The sequence below is a fragment of the Globicephala melas genome, chromosome 1 (assembly GCF_963455315.2).
Source record: "Globicephala melas chromosome 1, mGloMel1.2, whole genome shotgun sequence".
Classification (NCBI taxonomy): domain Eukaryota; kingdom Metazoa; phylum Chordata; class Mammalia; order Artiodactyla; family Delphinidae; genus Globicephala; species Globicephala melas.
Genome location: NC_083314.1, coordinates 175498890 through 175518865, shown reverse-complemented (window position 1 = coordinate 175518865; position 19976 = coordinate 175498890). Strand labels below are relative to the sequence as shown.

The 19976-nt window shown below is 40.6% G+C and overlaps 1 protein-coding gene across 2 annotated transcripts in view; it reads right to left on the bottom strand.

The window, feature by feature from the left end:
* Positions 1-19976, bottom strand: part of FBXO42 (F-box protein 42) — a 113395-nt gene that overhangs the window by 19005 nt on the left and 74414 nt on the right. For both annotated transcript variants that reach the window (XM_060310617.2, XM_030877198.3), the window contains exon 4: positions 17399-17533. In XM_060310617.2, the coding sequence (XP_060166600.1) occupies positions 17399-17533 (135 nt within the window). The remainder of the gene's footprint in view (positions 1-17398; positions 17534-19976) is intronic.

Here is a 19976-nt window from a genome sequence, read left to right as displayed (position 1 = left end):
AGTCTAAATATCATTGTAACACAGAAGTGGGGTTAGAAAGGGTGTCACTCCCAAATCGGTTCTCATCAAGCACCACAGGACCAAATATGCCCATGTCAGACTTGGACAGACATGTTACTTAAGCTCGTTCCTCCCAGAGCTGATGGCTATCCTCACCGGCTTCTTTCCCCGAACACTAAAGGCTTCTAATCACACAGGAGATATGATCAATGGAGCAAGTTTCAAAACAAGGCACAAGCCAAAAAGGCATCTGTGGGAAACTGGATAATCTGATAGGCACCCTATACACAGAACTAACATTCCCTAAAATCACTAATTGGCTCACATGTTTCCCAAGATTCCTATGAAATCAGAAGAAATTTTCACATATGAAAGGCAGTGGTAGAATTACAAGGCATTCTCGTTTACTTTTGCAAAGACGACGGTAAAACAGTGAAGCGATGCCAAATTCTGGTTTGGTTTCTACGCCACTTTCCCACAACTGCGGTGTCTACTCACGTAGACCCTAGCACTAGAAGAGAAGCGCGATTGTTTGATACAAGATAAAACAAGCACCCATTCTAATTGGGGGTGCCTGTATTTTATGCATGACTAAAAAGCTACTTTTACTTCTCCATACTGTGAGCATTATTTATTCATATTATTGGTTTACTATTCAGATGTTATAGTTACCATTCCCCTCGAGCTGTAGTTCTCAAACTTCAGATGTATCAGAAGTAGCTGAAGGACTTGTTACAACACAGATTGCTGCGACCCATTTCTGAGTTTCCTATTTAGTAGGTATGGGGTAGGGTCCATGAAGTTGCATTTCTAACAAGTTCCCAGGTGATGCTGATGTTTGGGGACTAGACTTTGAGAACCATGTTGCAGAGAGTTAAATAATCCTTGGGTGAACCTGTTAGAAAATGCTCGAAGATGACATTAAAAGGGCATGTGGTCAGCCTTTTGACTTTTTCCCCATTTTTATGATTTTCCTTAACACTGAATCTATCCAGACTTCTTTTATACATACACTCTGTTTATGACTATATGAACATGGGTCCAAAGTGGGTTTTCCCTCACAAGTGCTTTGATTAAAGGGGTGCTGAGGGGCTTCCCTGGTGGCGCAGTGGTTGAGAGTCCACCTGCCGATACAGGGGACGCGGGTTCGTGCCCCAGTCCGGGAAGATCCCACATGCCGTGGAGCCGCTGGGCCCGTGAGCCATGGCCACTGAGCCTGCGCGTCCGGAGCCTGTGCTCCGCAACGGGAGAGGCCACAACAGTGAGAGGCCCGCGTACCGCCAAAAAAAAAAAAAAGGGGGGGGTGCTGAAAGGAACTACTTTAACATTTTCAATACACAAATATTTCCTTGGTCATCCTCATCTACATGTTACTGAACCTACACTCTTCAAAATAAATAAATGGAAAAAAACTGTTCCACCTACTGCTTTCAGACAAGTCACTTTAAGACTTATTTACAGCAACATAAGTGACTTGCTAATAGTTCTCCATGACTCTGAAAATAGAAAGATCTAATACTAGGAATTAGGTACTTATAAGAGGTAAAGTTTGAAAACAAGAAAACTACGAGCATGAAAAATTTTACCAAGGGAGACTCACTAGCATGCCAATTAATCCAGAAGAAAAGTACTGGACAAAAACACCTCCACTTCGCTCATGGAATTACAGAATGCTTTGGTGTGTGATTTGCTTTTTTAAAAAGGGGGTCTAAATTGCTTCTTAACTGGAAGTCAAAAACTTTTCCCTGGATGCTTTCAAATAATTACTATTTTGTAGTAATGATGCCAAAGGGGACATTAAAGAATGAATAATGGGACTGAGGTTTCAGGGCATACTCTCCATCTCGTATTAACAACTCCTCACTCGCACTCACTTTCTCAGGGTAGGTCCAATGAAAGGCATTCACTCGCAGCTCCAAATGCGGTACTCTCGTCTATCCCACACAAAACTGGCCTTGAGGGCAAAATAAGACCAGATAGACCAGATTAACCAACAACCCTACCTCACAGTTTCTCTTCTGTGGGTACTCGTCTGTGGTAGTGAGGAGCCTGAGTTGGTGTGTGTGTGTGGCGGGGGGGAGGGAGTAGGGGGAAATGAATTTTGCTGATAGGACCCAAGCTGGGTCTTGGGAAGTGGACCAAGCCCTTGGTGTGACAGAGCTGTCATTATGGTAGTGTGTGAAGTGACTGACCTTGGTAGCACGAGTCACAGGTCAAGAGAAGGATAATTTGGAGAGGTATTTCCCAGAACACCACATTAGCATCTGAAATCAGAAAACCTAGAGGGCACAAGAAGATAGGCTGGCACTTATAACTTAGGAGGGAAGAGACCCTTTAAAGAAAAACTACTGGAGTTATAATTTAACTGCTTACATCTCTAAACTGGTTTGATTTTATAGGTAATACTTTGTAATCAGAACAAGAAAAGCATGTTTCATGGTTTTATGACTTGAGGAAGGGGGAGACAAAAGGAAAACTGAGAAGAACACAATTCATGAGTATAAAGTCTGTCTTGGGCACTCTAAACACCTTGAAGACTAATAACTATTCAGAATGGTCTCCAAAGTATGCAGCCAGGACCACAGAGGTTCTATCTGGAACAGATAGCAGTTTCTCTTCAGCTAATGAAAATGTTTCCAATTGAACTTCAATGTGGCCAATAATAATTATGTTGAGTCTCCTCAATTATTTACATGCCCAGGGAAGCTACAAAACTATAATGCCTATTTTAAAGAACAAAGGTAGGAGATAAATATAAAGTTACTCTTTGGCAAAGTCACTACAGAACCCCTAAACTCCTGCTTTCCAAGACTTGATTCTAGCCAACTGTGCTCTTTAATTCTAAAATAGGGACTTAAGTTAGTCACCAAGGACATGGTACTGGATGCAAAAGAACTAAGTTCTTCTAGACATGGCTTTCTTCAGGACCAGCACATTCCTTCCCATACTGGGCTAAAGACCCTCCTGGGGGAGGGAGGGGTGAATGGAGAGGGACAACCTTTATCTAAGCTCAATCTGAGCATTTAGGACAGTGCTGAAATTATCCATTTAGAATCTCCCAATAAGATTATATTATCCTAAAGAACAGGAACTATTTCTCATGAAAATGTTTGCAGAACTGAACCCCTCCAAGGAAGCCAAATGGTTCCGGATCCCTTGTGGGCTGGGATAAGACCTGGCTCCAGTTAATCACAACCTACCCTGGAGGTATCAGTGTGCCTTTCAGCAGGGGAAAGACCAAACACTTCTTTAGGTGTTCCCCTCACACTCCAATTTTTTTTTTTTTCCTTTTCCTATTTTTTTCCTCAGTTGCAACATGGTCAGAAAGTTACTGATTGATATCAAAACAACTCACTAATATTAGACAAAGCTTGTCTGGATCTCAGGCTTCATGGCACACATTTTCATTATTACAATTATACCCATATCTTTAAAAACATCACTCCCTGGGTCATTTACAGAACATCCAAAACAAGAGGAACTTTTTTAATAGGCATGAGAAACTTTTAGATCCTGTATAACTATATAGGCTATAGGCATGAACAAAAAGAAATTCCCGGTTGGCACTGTTTTCACTTCTAAACAAACCCACATGAAAGACCACTTGATAAATAAGGCAGCACTTATCAGTTAAAAACTAACAACATGAAAACCAGTAAGAGTCCCTTGTTACCATTTTAAGTAGTCTTTTGATTCAATTTCTGGGGAAGGAGATGAGGTCCAGAGTCTGAGTTTAATCTGGTAATTTGTTAATTGCAGTTCTCAGGGTGGGGGGTAGGGGTGGGGTGCCCTTTTAAGTGGTTCTGTTTAGAAGTCAAAACAATGTTGCTAGTCATAAAGTTTCTGGCCTGGTAACAAAACAGGAAAATCCTAGTCAGGCAGGAGAGAGCTAAACTGAAATATGGTATAACCTTATTTATTCTCTTCCTTAGAGGACTAAAGTTCACCCAGATTTGTGCTATGCAAATTTCCCCACTCTTCTCTCCACCAGGAGAGAATGTGTACCCACCTTAGAAAAGCATGTATTCTGGAAAAATCCCAGGATCTGAACTTTATAAATAAACAGAAAGGATTCCTTCCTTTCCTAGGGGAACCCACTGGCTCTGCTCTCATTCACATCTCCCGAGACCACCACAGATCCAGGCTGTTCCAGGATTGCATAGGGCTAGAGGAGACAAGGAGAAATCACCAACTCATAAAGAAGATTAACCAGGAACGGGTCCATGAAGCAGGAAGGAGCTCACTCAACAAAGAATTTAAAGTAGTCACTTAACATCCTATGCTTTCCTCAAAGCGATTAACACTATGGTATCTGGGCCCTGGGTGCCTTTCTACTACGAAAACAAAAAAAAAATGGAGATGGAGATTCAAATATGTCAGAGTTATTTTTTAAAAAATCACATAACCTTAATAAAAACAACTAGTCTTGGGCTTCCCTGGTGGCGCAGCAGTTAAGAATCCGCCTGCCAGTGCAGGGGACACAGGTTCGTGTCCTGGTCCAGGAAGATCCCACATGCCATGGAGCAACTAAGCCCACGTGCCGCAACTTCTGAGCCTGCGCTCTAGAGCCCGTGAGCCTCAACTACCGAAGCCCACATGTCTAGAGCCTGTGCTCCACAACAAGAGAAGCCACCGAGATGAGAAGCCCGTGCACCACAACGAAGACCCAACTCAGCCAAAAATAAATAAAGAAATTTCAAAACAAAATAAAACAACTAGTCTTAAAAATAAATTGTACCAGGGAATCCTGTGGCAGTCCAATGGTTAGGACTTGGCGCTTTCACTGCCAGGGCCGGGGTTCGATCCCTGGTTGGGGAACTAAGATCCCGCAAGCTAAACGGCGGGGCCAAAAAAAAAAAAGGTAACAAATTGTGAACAGAATCCTATTTCATTAGTTTACTACTTTTCTCCTCATAAGTCATATTTCTTTTAAAAACCTATCCATCCATATAAGTCCTGGCTCTATATACATTTTATAACTTATTTAAACACCTCCATCTACTTTCTTGCACCACCAGTTATTGTCCTCTTAGTTCTTTATATTTTCTTCGTATTGATTTGTTTATTGCCTTATAGATCTTGCTGCTTGTTCACATCTATATCTGCAGTACTTAGAACAGCACTGGGCATAAATACTCAATAAATAAAGGCATGAAAATGAACAAAGGAATGAATGCACTTTTCAAGCTTTGGGAACTCGAGGATAACTTATGACCACTCTCTACACCCCTCAGCTAGGACTTCAGTATATATATAAAGGTGTATTGTATATAATCTGAACAAAAACTATGAAATGTAGGTATTACCATGTCTACCTTATAGGTGAGGCAAATGAAATGTTAAACAACCTGTCTAAGGTCATCCGGTTACTAAGCAACCTTAGCCTGAAGAGATCAGATGCAAACCTGTGTTTGCTCGGCACAAAAACCATGCTCTTAATGGTACTACCACCAACTAGCCTTCTTCCTCCCATCACTTTAGGTTATGAGGCCCTAATAATGAGTGTACCTTTAATTACTAGCTGAGTGGTCTTTTCTCTTCAAACCTCTAAAATACTTAGTTATATCAACATATCCTCCTACTTAGAGCAAGACTAAGTGAGGAGAGAACTCTCTGGGTACTTAGTGTGTCTAGAATATTCTTTTATTTATTTATTTATTTTTGTCTGTGTTGGGTCTTCGTTGCTGCACGCGGGCTTTCTCTAGTTGAGGCAGGCGGGGGCTACTCTTCGTTGTGGTGCACAGGCTTCTCACTGCAGTGGCTTCTCTTGTTGCACAGCACGGGCTCTAGGCGTGTGGGCTTCAGTAGTTGTGGTGCACGGGCTCAGTAGTTGTGGCTCGTGAGCTCTAGAGCTCAGGCTCAGTAGTTGTGGCGCTCAGGCTTAGTTGCTCCGTGGCATGTGGGATCCTCCCGGACCAGGGCTCAAAACCGTGTCCCCTGCATTGGCAAGCGGGTTCTTAACCACTGCGCCACCAGGGAAGCCCCCTAGAATATTCTTTAAAGTTGACAAGTAGGTCTTAAGTAAGAAATGAATGCATATGTCCACAAGCAAATTTATGTAAGAATGTTGTCTGCAGCTATATTCAAAGTGGAAATAACCCAAGTATCCATCAACAGGAGAATGGGTTCAAAAAAAAGTGGTATATTCATGTTATGGAATACTGACAGCAATGAAAAGGAATAAACCACTGACAGATGCAACCACATTGATGAATCTTAAAAAAAAACCAAGATGAATCTCAAAAAAATCTCTTGGAAGTGGTTACCACTGTGGGGAGTGGTTACCCCCACAGAATAGTGGTTACCTCTGTGGGGAGTGGTACTGACAGGAAAGGGGCACAGGGAGCTTTCTGAAGTTATAGCAGTATTTTGTATCTTGATCTAGGTGATCATCACATGGCTGTATACATATGTAAAAAAGTCTTTGAGTTATACACTTAAGATTTGTTCATTTCCCTATATGTAAACTGTCTTAATAAATTTATTGTTAAGAAAGAAAAAATGGCTAATGCCAAAGCTAATGTTAAAGCATGCTACACTGTTGTCACATGGCATCACCCACTACTTTCACCAGTAAACAGAAATACCGGCAATCCATTGTCAGAATTAAAATTCATTATGTGAGGTCTTTAAGAACACACTCCTCATTTAATATCTAACCACTCTATAACTCATATATACATATAAATCAAATAGCAACAAACATTTTAAGACTGGGCAATGGGATTTCACAAAGCTTACTAAAATGGGAAGAGAAAGCAAGAAAGGAACACAGGGCAAAAACCAACAAACCACATAGAAAATCCATAGCCCACTTTCAAGAGAACTATGGAAAAGAGAAAATAATCAGGGGTACTACTTGTTTGATAAGTAGTCAATTAAAGTATAGTTCAAGAGTTCATCTCCCAAAGAAGAGATGAGAGGTAGCTTCTGAGCTTTGAAAGGATAAAGTAGTTTCCCAGAATTCAGGCTGATATTTTTAAGTTAGTAAATGACCAAACACAACTCTCACCCACCTGGGAAGAGCACCCTGTAGATTCTTTACAAAATCTCAAGGTTAAGAGAGTTGGAAAACTTGAGAAACTGGCCTGATCCTGGATTGTAAACAGCCAAACAATGTGCACTGGGCACGAGGTGGTACACTGTAGTGCTGAGTGTACTAGAAACCAACAGGGTCATTCATGGGGAAGGAGAAGTCAGAAATAACACAAGGACAATACCTTTGTGTTCCCCCATACAGGACTAGCTTTCTAAAACTTCGTTCAGGACACAACATTAATAAATCATACAAAATGAAGTTTATTGTGGTCATAAAACATGAAGTGCTCTTGCCCGGGGTAGGGTGTGGGGTAGGGAATTATGTGTATACCTGACAATAAACAGAAACACTAGATGGTCTGAGAGTTTTACTGCACAAGGAATCCAAGAGCAACCAAAAATTGTTTGTCAAGATAGTAGGCAGACATGAACACACGTGTAGATATGAAAGCTCAGAATTCTAAAGAAAGTCACTGCTTATATTCTCAATGACACTCTGAACTTCTATCTAAAATAAGAAAAAAGATTAGAAGGTTTTAAGAAAGGACAGGAAAGGCTCATGAGTTGGACCAAATGAATAAAGTTAAAGGATATAGAATTTCCAGCATGGAAGAGATAAACTAAGGACAGATTTTAATACATTTTGGTAATCAATACATCTGGTAATCAAGAAAAGATCTGTAGGTAAGAACAAATTGACTTCTCCTTCATGAAGAAAATATTAAAACAATGGGATCAGTGATTTGTTTTTATGACAGAAGAGAAGCTTGAAGTGTATTTGAAAGGCATGCAACAGTGTCCTCTTGCTACACAGTCTAGTATTTACCAGTTGATAAGCATCCATTTCTCCCCCTTCTCCATAGACAGGTATTCTCAGAACACATTTACATATAATGGTGATTTTTTTTTAAAAAAATGTATAAAGTGTTTAGATGCAAAGCAACGTTAAAAAGCAGAATCTAATGCCTATAAGTACACTAATACATTTTATTCTAAAAAATTCCACATCCAGCTATTTCAATGTCAGCATTGACATTTGGGACCTAAGGCAAGGGAAGGACTGGGTGATCTTCTCCTGAACACATTTTTCTGTCAGCTGTTTTGGTTATATCTGGTGCCAGGTATCAGTCCCAGACTTCCTTCTTTCCAGGTGATATTACCACAGGCTCAGGAAAGGGCAGTAGAAAACCTCAGAGTAAGCATTTCCACTAGACACAGAACAGAAAGCTTCATCAATGGATCCAAGAACCCTATGAGTATCATTTTTAAGGTATCATTTACACAGAAGAGAAACAGTGACACTCTGGGCAGTTATTTCTGGATAGTTCCAGCACTTCTCAGCTTCTGAGGATACTCTGGCCTTCCTATAAACATCTGATATGACCAATACTCTTTCTTTCTCCTGCCCCTGACTCCAAAAGTAGACTTTCTGCAGGATTACTCAGTGATTTTGTAAGATGTGATTTTTCTCTTGGGGAATGGTCCTAAGGAAACAAAATTATTTCCAACAGAGCTTCTGACTCTGGATAGCTGGAAGGATCTTGATTGGGTTAAGTCATAATAAAAGAGAGATTCTGTCTTCAGCATCCTCCTGCTTCCCACCAAAAAATTTAAAAAGGCAAATTATGTTGATATTTTAAAATTCTCTAAGCTGCGAAAAGGTTTCTTTGCTGACATACCCTCTGCTCATCATTCTTTCCTGACTCTGACGATAGACATAATGGCCAGACAGCTTAGTTATTCCCCCTCAAATTGAATATCAAGGACCAAGGGCAACTATAAATAAAGAAAAGAGAATCACAGGAAAATAAACAAACTTTAAAAAAGAATTTTAAAAGGAGGGGGAAAAAAAGAATAATTATTATAGTGGAGAAATCTAATAAACACTATCTCAGCCAGATGATAAGGCTGACATCAACAGTGATAAATCATAGTGACAGCATTTACCCTTGAAGGGATGGGATGAAAAGGGCACTACACCACTATGGTCTTCTTCCCCCAAATCCTAACTCTAGTCTAACCATAAGAAAAACATCAGACAAACCACAACTGAATGATAGTCCACAAAATACCCCTAAAACTGTCAAGATCAACAAACGAGGAAGTCTGGGAAACTGTCATAGCCAAGAGGAACCTAAGGAGACTTGAAGACTAAATGTAATATGTCCTGGATGAGATCTTGGAACAGAAAAAGGACATCAGAATAAAAAAATAAGGAAATGTGAATAAAGTATGGACTTAAGTTAATAATAATGTATCAATATTGGTTCATTAATTGTCATAAATGTACTATTATGACTAGATGTTAACAACACGGAAAACTGGTTGTGGGAACTCTGTTCTATTCTAAAATTTAAAAGTCCATTTAAAAGGTAAAATTGATAATGTGAAACTAGCAAACTATAGAATAAAATAAAACTACTCACAGCATGTCATAGTAGAAAAAAACACAGACTCTAGAGACAAAATCTTGCGTTTCAATCACTGCTCCGTCACTTATTGGCTGTGTGATCTTAGGTAAATTATTAGGTGATTCTCTGAGCTTCAGTTTCCTCACCTGCAAAATGGGGATAATAGTAGTGCCAACCTAGTTGGGTTGGTTTGAAAGTTAGGTAGTATGCATGAAGAGTCTGGGGCAACCAACACCCAAAACCTTTCTCCATAACCATTTCCTCAGAAAGTAGGCTATTCCTAACTAGAGTAACAGGTAGCTAGTTCTACAAAGAAGCAGCTAAGAGAACACAGAGCAGCCATTCTTAACAACAGTTAGGGAGTCCAGTTTGGCACACACCCACCTAATAGACTGTGACAACAAAGTGAGGTCACAGTTTGCACAGTAAGAAAGCAAGAAGATTTCGCAGCGATCCAGGGTTTCCAAATTTAGCTAGGTTTAGAATCAACTGGGACATTTTCTTTTTTAAAATGCAGATCTGCCACTCTATCCCCAATCCCTTGAGAACAGGCGAGTGACTGTTATGAGGCTGAGGAATCTATATTTTTAGTAAGTTTCCCAGGTGATTTGCTGTGTAGTTTTAGGAACAGTGGTCTTGTCTTGTCCTCTTTATACAGTGAAGGAAATCGAGGCCCAGAAAATGCAGACGTGATTAACTTCAAAAGCAAGTAGCTCAGAAGTAGCAAGGCCAAGATTAGAACAGGCATCTAGTACGTGTGTCTCAGACCTTGATATGTTTTTCTAAAACAAAGGGCCTGAACCACAACCCATCATTTGGAACTCCACGTGTGACTAAAAGGGAAGAAACCAGAAAGGGGGAAAAAAAAAATCCTTGGGAAAGAAGATTCTATGGGGAGAATGTGGTAGGAAAATCACCTGTGCTCCAGGACTAGAGCTGACAGGCTAAGCTTTAAATCTTTACCTGACATTTATAGGCCCTCCCAAAATTTATAGACTCTCATAACTATGGAGAGTTTTAAAACTGAAATGTGTTTCCCTTTTGTAAATGGGTGTGAGCTAATGTTTAGTAAGTTTTAAAAATCACAACAACAGTCCAATATTAAACGTAAAAATTTCTACTTGAAAATTTCTACCTTGATTTAAAGTAACCAAAAAAGGCTGTGACTTACGACATTATATATTAAACAGATGCCAAAATTAGCTTCGGTTTGAATAAAGGGTATTTTAGAAAGAGTGGTTCAAACATTAGTCTTTTGAAGTACCTGTCCTAAGAACTGCTCATTTGCTTTGGGAACTGAACACAGGCTGAGTCAAACAAAACTAAGAGTGAAGGTGTTACCTTAGTTTGACAATACAGGAAGTCGAAACATTCAACTTCCTAGAACCGCCTGGCAAAGACTACAATGAATATAATTGTACATTCATAATCACCAGCCCAGATTTCCAAGGGCTTCTGTTCTGTTCCATTCTTAATTATTTTATCTGAGTGATGAAGCAATCAGTAGAGAACTTCCACCAGTTCCCACATCTACCCATCCACCAGCATCCGTAATCTGATATTCCTTCTTGTTCCTTTGGATAAAGGGTCAGTGTTCCTATCCACAGTCAAGCCCTCCACCTGTATAACAGATTCTGCCTTTGTCACTATGTGAAGACACTGTCCTAGCAATTAATTCTTCCTCTTTATCCAAATCAATTCCTCCCTCTAGAAGATCATTCCCATCAGCAAATAAACATGTTATATCTGCCATCTTAAAAAAAAAAAACAACTCTCAATTCTACATTCATCTCTACTTAGCACCTCACTTCCCTGCTCTCCTTTATAGTAACACCCTTTTAAAAAAAATTAATGTATTGTTCATACTTACTATCTTTAACTCCTCTCTTCCCATTCTCTTAAAACCATTCTAAGTAGGCTTCATCCTTACCTCTCATTGAAAATACTCTTTATTAAATTCAAAGTCAGTTCTCAGTCATATGACTTGACCTCTTAGCTGCATACGACACGGTTGACTATTTCCTCCTCTTCTGGAAACACGTGCAAGTATGGTAGCTTCCAAGATGCCACATTCCCCTGGTTTTCTCATACCACCGCCCCCACCCCACCCAACCTTGCTCTTTTTCTAATGTTTTGCCGTTTCCCTCTCCTCCCTGATTTCCAGATGGTGGAGTCTCCCAGACTTAGCCTCTCTATCTTCACTCACTCCCTTGGTAATCTCATCCAGTCTCACGGCTTTAAATCCATCTACATGACTCCCATTTGGCTATCTACACAAAAATCTCTAGCCTGCATTTCTCCCCTGAACTCCAGGCACATACCTTTTTCTACCTGGATGTCCTAATGTGCATTTCAAACTTAACATGCTTCAAACTGAATCTCTCATCTCTCCTGCACTTTGCCAACCCTGGCCACCCACAGTCTTACTCATCTCAGTGAATGGCAACTCTATTCCTTCAAGTGCCTAGGCTAAAAATCCTTACAGCCATCCTTGACTCCTCTCTTTCACATTCCATATCCAAACTGTGGGCTCTATCCAATGCATCCAATTTTTATCTTTCTGCTAACACCCTAGTCCAAATCACCATCATTTCTTGCCTAGACTATTGCTACCATTTCTTAACTGATCTCCTCGCTTCTACACTTGCCATCTGACAGTCTTCTCAGCAACCTAAATCATCAGCCATTTCACTCAAAGAATATGACAAAGTCCACGAAGTCCTTATAACAGCCAGAAAGCCTTATATGTAGGACACCCTCTCCTCCATTATTTGTCCAACCTCTCCTAGTACAGTCTCCTTTGTTCACTCTGCTCCAGCCACACAGGATTCGCATTACCCCTTGACTGTCCCAAGCACACTCTCACCTCTGAACCCTTGCACTGATTATTCTTTGGAATGTTGTTTCCTTAGATATCCACATGGTTCACTTCTTGTACCCATCAAGTCTTTGTTCTAATGTCACCTTCTCCATGAGGTCTACCGTGATCCCCCGAGTTATAATCTCCCCTATTCCTCATCCCCTTTACTATGCTATAGTTTTGCTTCAATAGCATTAATCATCTTCTAATATATTATATTAGGTACTTGTCATTTTATTTTATTTTTAAAATCTATTTATTTTTATTTATTTTTGGCTGCGTTGGGTCTTGGTTGCTACACGTGGGCTTTCTGTAGTTTCGGCAAGCAGGGGCTACTCTTCTTTGTGGTGCGAGGGCTTCTCATTGCAGTGGCTTCTCTTGTTGCAGAGCACGGGCTCTAGGCGCACGGGCTCCAGTAGTTGTGGCGCACGGGCTTAGTTGTTCTGCGACATGTGGGATCCTCCTGGACCAGGGCACGAACCCGTGTCCCCTGCGTTGGCAAGCGGATTCTTAACCACTGCGCCACCAGGGAAGCCCTGTACCTGTCATTTTAAATATGTCTTCCCTCACTTGAATTTAATCTCCAGTAGGATTTTTTGTCTGTTTTATTCAGTCATGTATCCCCAGCATCTAAAACAATACCAGGCACAGAGTAGGCAATCCATAAATATTTGCTGAATCAACAAATGAAGGATAAAAGAAGAATTAACTAAGCAAAAGGACTGTACTGCCATTTAAGGAAAGTCAAGCCCTCTATTTTAAATGCCAAACTCCTCATAACAACTAATTACTTGATACCACCACTTAAATGTTTAAAGAGGTAAAAAAAAAAAAAAAAAAACCTCTTCCAAATGTTTCTTCTCCATTTCAGCAAATGGCCCCACTACCTACCTAAGTGAACAAACCTGAAACATAAGTTAGCCTTGATTGACCCTCTCACCACCCCCATATCCAATCCATCAAGAAGTTCCATCATTTTTAACACAAAAATTCAGCTCAAATTCATTCACTTCTCTTTATCTCCACTGTTAGGACTCTAGTCCAAGCCATCACATTCTCTCACCTGTACTATTCTGATAGCCTCCTACCTGTTCTCTCTGCTTTATTTTCTTGCCTTCTTTAACCCATTTCCTAAATAGCAGCAAAAGTGTTCCTAAAAATGTAAACAGGATCATAATATTCCTTTGCTTAAAATCTCAAAATCTCACAGACTATGGTCTGTGAATGATTTGGCTTCCATCTATACCTCAACTCCATCTGTGCCACTCTACCCCTTGCTCATTATGCTACATCCACAAAGCTCTGTTTTCAGTTCCTCCAATACGTCCTCTTCTTTGTATATGCCGTTATCACTTCCTTCCCTGCTGCATCTTTCATATCTCAGCAAAAAAGGTCGTCTTCTGTTTAAAGTAGATCTCCCCCTCTTATTCTGTATCTCATTCCTCATTTCCTTCATAACTGTTTTTTTTTTCTTCCCCATTACAGTATAAGCTCCATGAGGGTAGGGATCACCTACCCTCATGTAAAAGGGAGGAGGCGGTAACTCACGTAACTCCGAAATGTCGGAGAAGTACTGTAGGTCTCTCTCAACTGTAAGAGCTGTCATTCCAGCACTCATCACCACCATACTCCCTCCAGATGCTCCCTCCTTCTATCATTTCAAAAGGAATGCAAGACAAGGTTTCATTGGCAAATCACATTAATTCCAACTGCTATGGACTGAATTCTGTCCTCCCAAAATTCATATGTTGAAGTCCTAATCTCAGTGTGATGGCATATGGAGAACAGGAGCTTTGGGAGATAATTAGGTTTAGATACTCTTATAAAAAGAGGAAGAGATACCAGAACTCACTCTTTGCCATGTAAGGACACAGCAAGCTCACTAGCTCTCTGAAAGCCAGGAATAGAGCCTTCACCAGCACCCTGATCTCAGACTCCTAGCCCCCAGAATTGTGAGAAATAAGTTTCTGTTGTTAAATCCCCCCAGACTTTGGTATTTTGTTATGGCAGCCTGTGCTAAGACACCAACCAAAATGAGATGCTCCAGTCTCATCTGTAATAAAACCAAATACACATGTAAAAAGATACCTGATACAGTAGCATTCTTTATCAAGATTCTGCTCTTAACCCAAACTGTTCCACTGTTTTTTGATGCTCTTTTCCAAACAGCTACACTTTTGAAGACTGAGCACTGTTAAAACTATCACCCTAGGCTTCCCTGGTGGCGCAGTGATTGAGAGTCCTCCTGCCGATGCAGGGGACACGGGTTCGTGCCCCGGTCCGGGAAGATCCCACATGCCATGGAGCGGCTGGGCCTGTGAGCCATGGCCGCTGAGCCTGCACGTCCGGAGCCTGTGCTCCGCAACAGGAGAGGCCACAACAGTGAGAGGCCCGTGTACCACAAAACAACAAAAAACAAAAAACAAAAAAAACTATCACCCTAGATACCCATCACTTGCAACTACTCAAATGCTAGAAGACGTCACATCTGGTACCAAAGGGTGGGGGTAGCACCCTTCCCTCAGCTACCATGTAACTTAGCCACCACCATGCACTGAAAACGGGTGAGTCAGGCACACCAAGACATACCAACAACTGTGTTTTATTCAGAAAGACTCACTGATGTTTCAGTTAGGAAGTAATTTTGGTTGCGACTCATGACAGCGTATACAAACATTTCCCGAGGCAATCTTCCCATGGGATTTCTGCCTAAATGAGAATCTCATAGGACTCTTTATTAAATTAGTGGTTTTTTTTTTTAAAGTAGACATTCAAGAAGCTCAGTTTCCACCCCTCTAAAACTAGGCTCTAATTGTAGATTAGAGGGAAGCAGAAGCTAGATTCTTTGAGACATTTTGTTAGAAAATTACTTTTAAACATTCAGGACTAATATATTTTATAAAAGGGAACAGTCTAACATTGTTTTTTTTTTTTTAATGGCGATTTTTTTCTTTATTGAGAAACTTAAGACTTGGGTAACATTGTATTTTTTAAAAATTCAGATCCCTGGGACTTCCCTGGTGGTGCAGTGGTTAAGAAGCCATCTTGCGGTGCAGGAGACGCTGTTTCGATCCCTGGTGGGGGAACTAAGATCCCACATGCCGCAGGCCTACTAAGCCCGTGCCGCAACTAGAGAGACCGTGCACTCACTCTGGAGCCTGCGCAACCACAACTAGAGAGAAGTCTGCGCGCCACAACTATAGAGAAGCCTGTGCACCACAACGAAGATACTGCACCGCAATGAAAAGATCCCACGTGCTGCAACTAAGACCCGACCCAGCTAAAAAATAAATTAATAATAATAATAAAAAAAATTCAGATCCATTGTAGAATCTGAATTACAAAGTCAGTTATTTCTCTGATACTTCTACCTTGGGGATTTCAAAGCATTGCCTTTAAACTTAGTATTTAACAACAACAACAACAAAACATCCCATGTCTATCTTATAGGGAGAAATAAGGAAAAATAAGCAAAGTAGATGCCAACAGGCCATGAAGGTCCAGAGCTCCATGTCTACAAGAAAGAGCAACACCCATGCCAAAGGCATAAAGCTTAGTTACGAAACAGAGAAAGGCAGTATTTGTATTTTGCGAGTGGAACATCAAAGCTACTCTGAAATGGGGCCTGGACAACAAGTACAATGGCAGTAGGATGTTTAAGCCAATAAGACCCTCTGCATTTTAGAATCTGTGATTCTAGATTTTAATCAATACTGCATTAAGTACAATAAAGGACAAAGTGCTAGAAAAGGAAATGCTCCAAAGTACAAAATTCTGAAGGCTCTAAAATACTAATCTTCAAAAAATTTTAATGATTAACATCTCTTTATCTTTCCAATAATTTGAAAGAATTTCATCTGTACAAAACCCAGCCCCACTTGTGACTATCCACTGTCAGTATGCTCCTCCCTCCTATATTTGCCTGCTGCAGAGGAAAGAAACAGAACTTACAGCTTTGGGGAAGCAAAATGTCGCTTCTTCTCATGAAATGATTTTAAGCTCCTGGCCTAGACATTCACAGCAGTCATTACAGAAATAAACGAAACATAAACCAGCTTTCCCGACCCATTTAAAAGCAGAATCTTCTGCTCCTCCTCCATATTTCTCCCAGAAAGATATGGTAACTTGTTCATAGTTACATGGAGAATTGGTGATTTTGCCAGGAAATGAAACTCATGTCTCCTCACTCTTAGTCCAGTGACCTTTCTAATACACCATGTTGTCTTCCATTTAGTAATCAAAGTAAATCAAGACCTAAATAAGTATGGAATCTGCCCAAGGGATACCCAAGTCTCCTTAGTCCTAGAGTGATTTCCAACCTTGAAAAGCCAATGAAGAATGTTTGGGAAGAGCTTGCCAACAAATCTAGCAGAATACTTTATACTCAGTGGACTCTATTTCTCCATCACACCAGCCCCTCCAATCTCATAACTGTGCCTTTTCAAACTGTCCCGCCTCATGAGTGCAAAAACAATTTGTGTGTGTGTGTGTGTGTGTGTGTGTGTGTGTGTGTATGTGTGTTTCTTCCCCAAGAAAGATTAGGTCAAAAGAGAAAATAATCTAGTTTCTTTCTGCCAGAATTGTGGCATAGTGGGACTGTGCAGGAATGTACCTACTGTGGAATCTTCCCACACTCCTGAGTTGTTAAAAGTAACGAGCAGAGGCATGTTCCATACACTCCCCAAATACCTGAGCTGGCAACAACAAGATATTCAGACATCTTAGCCCTGGGACAATAGCTTCTGTCAGTCAACTACAGTTCTCACGACTGTGCTTCTTCTGCTCTTACTTCAACTTCATACCAAAGAACGTATCACACCTGTACAAGTACTTCAGAAAACCACACAAATGAATTCACACAGTAGTATAGCAATTTTGGCAGGGTACCGATACTAATGATAAAGTATAATTAAAAAAAATTTCAAAGACCTTACACAAGCATATTACTCTTAGCATTTACAAGCAGATTTGACAAAGGATCTGGGGCCCCAGTAATCTGTTCTTGAGACCAACACCTAAAGGATCAGGTAGAGTTTCCACACAAAGGGGGTTACCTGATAAGGAAGCAAAGATCAGCATTTTCTCTTACCTGAAGCCAAAGGTCGGATCCACTCTTTGCTATTTAGGTCAAGTCTCCAGAGGTCATTGAAGGCAGCATTGCAGCTGCTTTGGGTACAGCCTCCAAACACATACATAGACTGATTAGCATCATAATAGCACGCACCTAGAGAGAAAACAATAAATGAATAACTGATGTCTAATTCTGAAGCCACTCTAAACCTTAACTATAGCCCATATCTTTCAAAGATCAATTACTTCACACATTCCGCAGTTGTTCCCAGGTATCAACCTTTCTATAACCAGCCTCCTGTCTTCAGGTTGATCAATATCACATTAACCTTTAAAATAAGGACCAGAGAAAAGCTATGGAAATGTTATGTTATTTCTGAGCACACTAAGCAAACTGACAATGATATCATTAAATAAGACAATATAATTCTAGCAAGAGAACACAAGAATTCAGACTACGGGTGTTCAATGAGTGAAATTTCAGCACAGCTGCATCATTAATCTAAATCTGCATTATTATCATCTAGGGCTAGGAGAAGATAGTCGGCGCTAACAGAAGTACTCTGTCCTCCCATTCCTCTCCACCTGTCCTCCTCTTATTGCTTTTGCTTTCAAATGAAACATGAGGCACAAAACAATAACAAGACTTTATATGGAAGAGAATGACAGAAAACAATTTTAAGAACCTGCTGTATGTATAAATAAATAAATAAAATTTAAAATTTCAAAAGGAAAGAAAACAATTTTAATCAACGCCATAAAGTAACCACACATACAGAACCAATGTAGCTCAGCGATCTCAGAGGTAGTATGGTCCCCAAACAACTGAGAGAAAAAACATGAAAGTCATTAAGCTCCTAGGTGTGTATCCAAAAGCCACCAAGGCCGACTGGTTGGTGCTGAATAGAAACCAATGCAGTAGGTAACAGTTAAAAAGCACCAAGGTCTCCAAGAAAAGCCTTTTTAATTAGGTGACTATATACACCTCACCAATGGGCACTATTCTGAAGAAAAGAGTCAATGACTGTGAGAGGGGCTGTTCCCGTAAAACCAGAAAGACCAGAGCCAGAGTCTAGACAAGAAACATGAAAGCTAAGCGCTGCCACCTTGCTTCTCATTGGAAAGTTCATTTAGCCTCTGTCCTTTGGAAAAGATGACCATGCGCTCCTTCCAGTCCTGCATTTACCATCTTGTATTTCAGGAAAAGGGCTGAGCAAAACCTCATTCATTTCATGCATACCACTGGGAAAAACAGACCTCTCAATGTGAAACTAGGCTAAAACAGTTAAGCGTCACATAAAAGAAAAGGGAAAGGGAAAAGAAATTCAGAGAGTCAACCCACTAGTGCGTGGCTTCAGTGATCATCCAGTTTACCTGTAGGTCTTGTTCAGTTTAGCACACCACCGTTTCTAAGATCTCTTCTGAACTCTGGCACCACTTATTCAAGTTCAGAAAAAGGGAAACACCACCGCTATAATTACCTCTGTGATATATACTAGCTCTGGGAATAACCCTCCTTTTTTATTTTTTCTTAACTCAGCCCACTTGATATGCCTTTAAGGACTCTACACTAAGAAAGCCAAGTCCAAAAATTGGATGAGTTAAGAGATAATAAAAGCAATGTGTTCAGTCACACCCAGTAATCTCAGCCAGTGGAAGGCGTAAATCCAAAACATCTGGGACTTTACTGGGGGCACAGTGGTTAAGAATCTGCCTGCCAATGCAGGGGACACGGTTTGATCCCTGGTCCAGGAAGTTCGCACATGCGGCAGAGCAACTAAGCCCGTGCGCCACAACTACTGAGCCTGAGTTCTAGAACCTCTGAGCCACAACTACTGAAACCGTGTGCCTAGAGCCCGTGCTCTGCAACAAGAGAAGCCACCGTAATGAGAAGCCTGCACACCGCAATGAAGAGTAGTCACTGCTCGCCACAACTGGAGAAAGCCGGGGCACAGCAACAAAGACCCAAAGCAGCCAAAAATAAATAAATAAATAAAATTAAAAAAAAAAAATCTGACCTCTGATGCTGTGCAATAACAGAGCTACAGACTTTTCAAATTAACAAAGAAATTAAAGAAACTAGAGATGTGAAGAAATGAAATACCATTTAATCATCAACAGGCTCACATCTGCAAAATACTTAATTACTCCCAGAACTCAAACATGCTACAATGGTATATGAAGGTTTAAATGATCTTACACTTTCCACTGACTTTCTTCCTTTTTTTTTTTTTGGCTGTGCCCTGAGGCTTGCGGGATCTTAGTTCCCTGATCAGGGATCGAACTCGGGCCCCCACAGTGAAAGCACCGAGTCCTAACTACTGGACTGCCAGGTAATTCCCCCATCCCCTTTTTTATTCCTACTGACTTTCTTTGCCTTTGAAAATAACTTCTAATCCATATCTAAATCAGTTTTTTAATTAACATCCCAACGAGAAAGTCTATTAAGAAGTAAAATCCTGGGAATTCCCTGGCAGTCCGGTGGTTAGGACTCTGTGCTTTCACTGCCAGGGCCCAAGTTCAATCATGCAAGCAGCGTGGCCCAAAGGAAAAAGAAGAAGAAAAAAAAATAAGTAAAACCCTATGTAAGTCCACTG